This window comes from Lingula anatina, chromosome 5 (genome assembly GCF_051362555.1).
Source record: "Lingula anatina isolate TDL-2025a chromosome 5, LinAna3.0, whole genome shotgun sequence".
NCBI lineage: Eukaryota > Metazoa > Brachiopoda > Lingulata > Lingulida > Lingulidae > Lingula > Lingula anatina.
Genome location: NC_141771.1, coordinates 22567128 through 22576126, shown reverse-complemented (window position 1 = coordinate 22576126; position 8999 = coordinate 22567128). Strand labels below are relative to the sequence as shown.

At 39.2% G+C, this 8999-nt stretch overlaps 2 protein-coding genes across 2 annotated transcripts; one reads left to right on the top strand and one right to left on the bottom strand.

Annotated features, from left to right (window-relative positions):
• The first annotated feature begins 1454 nt into the window (after positions 1-1454).
• LOC147761901 (uncharacterized) lies at positions 1455-3887 on the top strand. Its single transcript, XM_087013945.1, has 3 exons — positions 1455-1844; positions 2478-2667; positions 3468-3887. Exons 1-3 carry the CDS (start codon positions 1719-1721, stop codon positions 3815-3817), a joined length of 666 nt encoding a protein of 221 aa, XP_086870071.1. The 5' UTR covers positions 1455-1718; the 3' UTR covers positions 3818-3887.
• Positions 3888-5813: 1926 nt separating this feature from the next.
• LOC106161795 (uncharacterized) lies at positions 5814-8027 on the bottom strand. Its single transcript, XM_013538823.3, has one exon. It carries the CDS (start codon positions 8025-8027, stop codon positions 5814-5816), a length of 2214 nt encoding a protein of 737 aa, XP_013394277.3.
• Between the last annotated feature and the right edge of the window lie 972 nt (positions 8028-8999).

The window sequence follows — 8999 nt, the reverse complement described above, 5'->3', positions numbered from 1 at the left end:
CCTACCCATAGATTCCATAACTTAAATGCCATTCTCTGAATCATGTATTTATTATTTAAATGTCTGAGCCTTGGAATGTCTGAGCCGTGTGTGAAACTGCGTGATATTGTCCTAACCACAGATTCCGTAACTTGAATAATGTATTTATTATTCAAATGCCTGTGTCTTGGAATTTTTATTTTGCTTCGGCGGATTAAAAATCTGTATTTCAAGCTTGCAGGTAACATATGTGTGTGTGTGTGTTCCTTATATATATGTTACGTATTTCTTAAAATAACGAAAGACATAAAAACCCGCAAGTCACCGTGTTTATCTCTTGTGTAATGCTTTGAAAGGCGCCAGAAGTCCTAACTAACGTCTGCTTTGACAGTTTGCCAGACATGCTGCTAGTGGAAAAGAACGTCGATACGGTTGCCGATCAGGTAATTAACGGTGGGTACAAAGGTCTATAAATGTCGCTTTTGATGCAATGTTGTTGAAATATCTTATCAACACATCACCATTACAACATGGACGCTGCTCTAAGGTAAGCTCTGCTACAAGGTAAGAAGGCATTATAAAGAAAAACGGGTTCAGGGAATAATTCATTCATAAGTTTTGCTTAATTTGGAAAACTGATACTCGTGTTTGGTAAAATGCAATATTATGAGGAGAAAATGACAAAAACTAAAACAAACCGAACTGCAATCTTGAAATTTCATTTAAAAGCGAAAACATGTTGTAGCCATGATACCCTGTGGTTGATAATGGTGAAAGTGACACCGATGGTTTACGACAGGGGATAGGGAACGCTAGGAGAATCATTAAGTTGTCACTGTAGTCGATTGTTTTCAAAAAATGTTAACCTTCTTAATTTTGTCTACCTATATGCACATAAACTGCACTTCCCGGCGTCCAGTACTGTCCTCCCTCATGTTAATTTAGTATAAGATGTTTCCACTATATGATGTAATGTGTTACAATGCTTTTTTCTACCATTTATGTTGATTATTCATGGCACTCATGGTGGCCACAACTGTGGTCCACTTGCCGTGACACTGGTCATGTAACACTCGTTTAAATGCCTTTGTCGTTTGTTTATTTTAGCCTTGTATCGTTTTTGTCTATTATATTATTTTATTGTGCTTGTGTTGTGTTTGTCTTTTATAGTCTTGTATTGTGTCTGTCACCCCGGGCCCAGTTTCATCAACACTTCGGATAAATTGTTATCCTCTGGACTGTAATCCTGCAGCCTTTTTTAACCACTGGAAAGCAATATTAGATACAAAAATTACTATCTTGTGTTAAGTAAACATTACTTTACCCACAGGATATTTGTCCAATAGATAACAATTTTATCTAATGGATGGTGTTATCCAAAGGATAGAGCTATAAATAGTGTTGATGAAACTGGGCCCAGAGGATTTGACGGGAAAATAATTCTTATAGCTCAGCATGACAGTTCACGGTGTGTGTCGGCCTTTAAATTTAAGCCGAGATAGCAAGGAGGTTTTTGGAAACCACTGAAGCTTTCATCTCTCTGTACCAATCAGGGCATATCGCTGTTATTCTAGAGAGTTATCTTGTCATTTTTTTGCAGCACCCAGGTGTGGCTTTTGGTCTCCTTCCTCGGCCTGATAGGACTGGCAAACGCTGGGCAATATTACTATTACAAAAGTCGCCATGACACCTGCGCTAGGAAAGCCACGCCCTGCTACGACTATGCCCTGACTTTCGTTATGGACGGAAACAGCGATGAATACCTTGGTAATAACCGCAGCAAGATTTTGGCTCATCACGAATTGGCAGGAAGAACTGAGGCGGACGCCATTCAAGAGGGGAAAATGGCGACCGCATGGCTGAAGGTAGAGTGAATTCATTTTGTCTTCTTTTAGTTGTAGAATGGAATCAGAACTTACTGCTATCTGACGATCGGGATCTTAATCAGGGTCTAAACCGTTTCCGTTGTAATGGTACCTTACTTTTATTTTGCCAAATGTTGACGTGAGCTCTCCTGATTGTCGTTCTAAACCAGTCCTTGTCTGAATACATCTTCATGGTTTCCGACTATGAAAAACATCTTTGAAGGGCTATAATTCGCATTTAATGCTGATGGGTTGAAGGTAACAGCAATCATTTAGAAATTTATGAGGGATGTCAAATGCTAGTAGAAATCTTGAGTGAGCTCCCGTGGTTCAAAGTTCACCCAAGGATGAGAGTCCATCGAGAAAGAAATCTGCAAAAACTATGGAAGAGCACCACCATACTTCCTAAATAGAGCAAAATTTGCGTTAACACTTATCTACCTCAATCTTTTTTTCTGTTCTGAAAAAGAACGGAACTCTTATTTCATTAAAATAAGATTAAATTGCAACTGGTTTGTTTAATCAATTCTTCCTAGTGTTTGTTCTAAATCTCACGCTTTATTTCAAATTAACAAATGTCAATATTATTTAACCCAATCAGATGTGTTTCAACTTCCGCTGCTTTACATTCAGACAAAATACGGCATTGACTTCACCGGTGTAGAGGATGACGCCTACTTAGATGGCACCAAGGCAGTAACAAGCGATGACGGCACACTAACCTTCAGAGCCTTCATGGTGGACTCTGCTACCAGGAACCGGTTTGTATCCGCCAGCAAGGGACACAAGGTGGAGTTCTTTAACGCCCCGATTTCTGAAGCAGGTACAATTATTTTTGAAGCCCGATATTGACCATGTGTATCATATCATATTGCTGTTTGTTGTTTGTACACCACCCATATACTACTTGTACTACTGCATATGTACGAAAACGCAGTAGATGCTCCAGCGCAGTAGACTACTGCAATCATACTGCAAATATGCCTCAAATCTGCTTCGCATTGGGAGCTAATTAGCATATTTGAAACATGCTTCTATCATGCTGCTAATCTACTGCATTAATGCTCCTCCTCTGTACAACCCTATGTAATTTTTGAAGTAGAATTGCAGTAGGGTATACTGCATTTCTACTGCAAATATGCTCCACACCACTACTGCGTTAATGCTTCTTTGCTACTTCGATACTACTGCATTTTCGTGCATATAATATTATATGTTCTACTATTACACAAATACACACACACACACACATACGTAAATTGACACATATACACCCGCTCACATATGCTCACAAACAAATTTACAAATTCACAACTGCACTAACAAACAGGCAAAGCAGCATGCAGAAACACACACACACAAACACACATATACACACGCACACACACACAAATATGTATGTGTGTGTGTTTGGGCGTGTTAACATATTTATACACACGATTAACTCACGGGTGAGAAAATACGTAAAATGAGAAAATAGCTTGCCTAAACTCCCGCGGAGATATTCTGTTGTCATTTCAATCGAGACACTGTTATGTACCTCACATCTTGAACTATTCATTTCCTTGGTATAGATATATATTTCAATAACATTAAATGTGTGTACACCAACCAACTTTACAGGTTGGATGGTCATTGTGAACGAAGCCATCTCTGCCGGCGGTACCCTTAACAGGACGCTGCCTCGGGGTGCTATGATCTTCTACGGTGACTACGTCATCCCCCTTTGTGATCGCAGTGGGGTGAAGAATAAAAACAACTATTATTCATGCCGAAATAACTTCAACCAGAAAATCCTCAAAATCCACTACGAAAGTAACACATACTGCTCAATTGTTGACGGCGTCAGCGTTATTAACTGTGTCGTCAAGGAAACTTCGTGGGGGGTCGGCGCAGCACGTGGCGCGTGGTTTGTAGAAGGCAATAAATACTGTGCTCGCAGCGTGCTCACTTTTCCCGCGTCAAAACCATAGATGAGGTGTTTTCATAACTCCTCGCACTAGTAGAGAGTTATGACAAAAATACTTTTAAAATTAACTCTGACATTCATTGCATATGAAGGCAAAATCCAATAACGTGAGTTCATTTCTCCAGAGCGTGGGATATATCTCTCTCAAGGCAACTGTCGACTATACAGTAATTTGGCGATGAGACAAAAATAAAAGTTAATTAACTTGAATTCCTGCAATCTATTTTTTGTAAGTTATTACGTGCTTCAAGAGACTGACCAATTTCGTAGATCAATGAGTATATTTCAATACTCTTTGTGTGCAGTTTTATTTCTCCGATATTCTCAAATGTTAAATACGTTTGTATGCAGCATACCCATCTTTTGAACAATGTACCATTTAAATCAATCAATAGCATTGATTTACAACGTATAAGGAAAATAATTCGAGCCAAAATTTCAGTTGTCCAGATTAAATAATATAAATGTACTTTTCACACATTTTAATCTAGAACTGAACATAGACATTCAAGGAGGTATGCGCGACATGCTTGTACAATAAAACAGACATCAATTAACTTGGCTTCCTCTCCAAGCCCATTTATTACCTAGGTGTCTGTCCTTAATACAAACTTAATAACGATTACACGACTACAGTGCTCTGATAAAACGGATGGACGAAGTCGCCAAGGTGCATTAATTGTTGTGTTTGTTCAATTGATATGTTAGGGGGGGTTTATGTAAGGTAAGTGGCTGCTTTCTCTATCATGTTTGAACGTCTTTTCACAATATTTAAGAGTAGTAGAACAGACTAATTTATTTTTGTAAGGTTGGTGTGTTTTATATTAAAGTAGGTATGTTCTCTCCCTCTCTCTTCCTTTCTCTTCTCTCTCTCTTTTTCTCTCTCAAATGAGTGATACAGCACTTTTTTCATACGTTCATACGTCATTGTGTCAGTTTCATAAACACCAATACATTATTTCAGGAGAACAGTGATTCTCTCTTTGGTTGCTGTGTATGTCGCAGTAAAGTTGGGCACAGGCATGAACAGCTTCGGGGTAAATATGCAGTTCTACAAGTATGGGCCCTGGTATAACCGTCCAGACACGTGTCAGAAACAAGAGACGCCGTGCTTACAGCTATGTCCATTTTTTACTGCACGTCATGCTGTACGTTACACTGACGCGTCTTGGCGCTAAAGATAACTTGAGCATCTGCTCTCCCACTTCTGCTACCTGCAATGTTGTGTACATGGAAGTATTGTTAATGTAAATTTCAGCTCCTTTTATTTATTTTGATTATTTTTTAAAATGTATTTATATTGTAAAAACCAATGCATTTTTCTGCAATATATGAATTTTTCCCTTCGAACCCGTGTGTTATACCAATCTATTTTTCGAACACTACACTAGCCCTACACGTCCTTTGGATGGTTACCTTTCTAGCATTAAAATATTTTATTTCTTAGATTCCTCAAAACTGTGTACTTCTGGTTTAATAATGTTTGGAGCGACTCCATAGTCGACATGAAAATGGTAAAGACTATTTAAAACAAAATTGTTCTGCTCCCGACCGCTTTTGTTCTAGCTGAATCTCACTGCTTAGTAAAGTAATAATAATAATAATAATAATAATAATAAAGACAATAAGCATAACCAAAGCTCATTGGATTTTATTTCTAAATAAATGAAAAAGAAAATAACGTCAACTAGTTTCATTTAGAGACATAGAAGAAGTCAACAATTACCAATTACACTCCATAAAGTATAAAAGTAACTGTGAATAAAATAAATTATATGTTGTTCTGCAAAGGATGAAAGTGCTTAAAGTAATCAAATTGCTTGTCTCTGTGGTCTTTACTCATATGTCTATCTAATTGTTACTAATACTTTCAGTATGTATAATAAAACAGCATATAGTGCTGGATGGGTTTATAAGGTACTTCTGTAGTGTGTTCATAATATTTACCGCAGTGATGTTAATCACAATTCAAACAGCATCACAGTGTCAAATCATGTAAGTCATTTATAATCTATATACTTATATGTATGTATTTTACCAGGGCCAGTTCCGACCACAAGCTCCCCGTTATTAGTGACATCAACTGACACAGGACGCCAAATGCCGTCACTCATTGTCAAAATGTTACATAAAAATCCCCCATCTGAATCAAGGATAACCACCCTGTTATTAATGTAGTCAGCTATGAATATGTTTCCAAACTTATCTACGCACACTCCTCCTGGATAACTCAGTTGCCCGTCTCCACTTCCTCTCTGACCTCGTACTCCGTATTGGAACATGACGTCACCCTGGGGTGTCACTGCATACACACAGTGGGCACAGAAGTTGCTGACTATGATTGCATTGATGCCGTGGTGGTATGCACAGCACAGTAAACCTTTACTGCACATTGGGATAGGAATTCTGTTTACAAGTTGAAAATATTTCATGTCGTACACACAGATGCACTGTGCACCACTATCGCACACGTGCACCTCACTATCTGCACGGCCACAAGTAACACCCCTGGGGTCAGACATATCACCCTGACCAAAACATCGGATAGCCTGACCTGATGTTGAATACAGTCTACAGCATTTATCTTTGCCTGTGACCACAAATCTTTTGTTACTGACTGCAGTGATACACCTCACGCCTCCTTCTATTCTAATCTCACGTTTACATTGACCTGTGCTGGAGAATACGGACACTGTATCACCACAGAATTTGCCTCCGTGTACAACTAAAATACACGCGTCATCTGTGCACTGGATATCCCACAGGGCACCCTTAACACTAAAACAAATATTCCACTCTTGCCTATCAAGCCTAGTTTTCTTCTGAAAACATATCAGCTCGGGACAGTGCGCCCTTTCTTTTTTCAAACTCCCAAAACATGCATCCAAGGGACCCCGGTATGTTTTGGCCGTAATGGACCCCGTTTTTATGGACAACTTTAGTTCAGGGATTTTAGGATACTCTAGCACAACGTCCATTTTTGTTTGCCCTGGTGTAAATGTTATCTCGGTGTTCTTGGTATCAAAGACTGGTTCTAATGACTGTAATTCCTCGATTCTAGTTTGGAGTGTTTTAGAGTGGGTCATGACTTCGATGTCAGAACCAGTGTCTGTGAGCTGCTTGGCGAAATCACGAATACTCTGAATGGAAATCTTGTTCATTTCTAGCTTGTCCTTTTCAGCTTTTAAAGTCTTCATCTGCGTGGAGGTGAGTGCCTTAACTTCTGCCGTTATTTTGTTGCTATTGTCATCTATAAATCTTTTCATTTCGATGTAATAGGACTGTACTTTTGTTTCAAAAGTTTCCAAATGCTGTTTGACAGTGGTCAAATATTCGTCTGTCTGTTGACATACGTCCTTCTCTACTTGACGGTAATAATCTGTGATTTCTCTTACAATAATTTTACAGTTTTTATTTATCTCCTTAGTCTTGGCTAATTTTTGAGAATCCACCATACAAAGAACCGTTGTCTGATTTTCTTCTAGCCTCTCTTCCGTTCTTACAATGGCCTTTTCAGCCCTTTCAAAGAGAGACAGTTTTGCACTTGGGAGATATATCAGTTTTTCTTTTATGAGCTCCCGTTGAACCTTCACCACATCCCCCAGTTTTTTGAAGTCGTGTTTTCTGTGAGTTTCCAAAATACAATCTCTACATGCCACGGTGTCATCCTCTTCACAATAGAATGTCAACAACTCGCCGTCGTGTTTGTGGCAGTACTGAGCTTTATCTAATACGTGACTTAACTGATCACGTATGTTAGATGGGTTAACTGAAAAGTCGACTTGTGACATAGGTACAAAGCGATGTCCAGTTAATGCTGGGATGCTGTCGTGCAATTCACGGCATGTAACGCACAGTTGGTTGGTTTTGGGACAACCTTGGCACAGCAAAGTGGCCTCTTTATGCTTACAATACTCACAAAGTCTACCCTCTGGCGCTTTCTGGTCTTTCATGAAGTCTGTTACTTTTCTTAGGAAGAAGTTTTTCACGAGAGTTTCTAACCCATCTGGTGGTACGGGGGCCTCTTGACGACACACGGGACAGGGAAACTTGTTCTGTACACCATTCTTGGCTGCATGGTCAGCAATGCATTCCAGGCAGAACGTGTGGTAACAGGGGAGCACTCTCGGGTCTTTATATTCCTCCAGGCATATATGACACGTTAAAAATTGCTCACTGAATACGCTGCACATCTCTTTCGAAGCCATCGCCATGGTATAGGCGCCCAGAGTGGGCACAGCGCCCCGCCCTTTACACTTCGGCCTTCCCGCTCTATTGCTAATAAAGCCGTTTCGCACGCTTTATATATTATAAAATATAGTGCTTTAAATTGGTCACAATCAGGTGATGTCGAAATCTACATAGTCAGAACGCGGCCCAACCCTACTGTTATATACCGCATGTTACTAAATCTGATGTATTGTTTGATAAAGTTATCTACACACATCACGATCAGGGTGATACATGTATCAGCGTAATTTATCAGTAACATGCTGCTAGCAGCGGTGTGCCGGGTGTTCCTGTGTGTTTGTTGGGGGGGGGGGTTGCGTCACTTTTAATGAGCCCGATATGAATCTGTATTTGGCTTGTCATCAAGTCAAATATGATTTGATACCTGGTGGCTTCACCAACCATAGTTGCACAAGAACAGGAATAAAAGTTACTAATTCGTGGCGCAATGTTCGTAGAGGACAATAAATACCTGGCTTGCAATGTGCTCACTTTTCCCGCGTCAAAACCATAGATGAGATCTTTTCATATCTCCTCGCACTTGATTTTTGACATTTTGAAATGGACAGTTATGACTGAAATATACTTTTAAGATTGACTCAGACATTCATTGTGTGTTAAGACAAAACCCAAGGATAAGTCTCTGTGAGTTCATTTCTTCAGAGCGTGGAATATATCTCTCTCAAGGCAACTGTCGACTACACAGTAATTTAGCCTTGAGACAAAATAAATAAAAGATAATTAACTTGAATTCCTGCAAGATGTTTTTTGTAATAATTCTGTTCTTCAAGAGGCTGGCCAATGCCGTAGATCAGTTTGAGAATATTCCAATACTCTTTGTGTGCAGTTTTATTTCTTTAATATTCTCAAATGAAAAAAAAATCGTTTACAGGCATAACAATCTTTTGAACAATGCATTGATTTACAACGTACTAGGAAATTAATTCGAGCCAAAA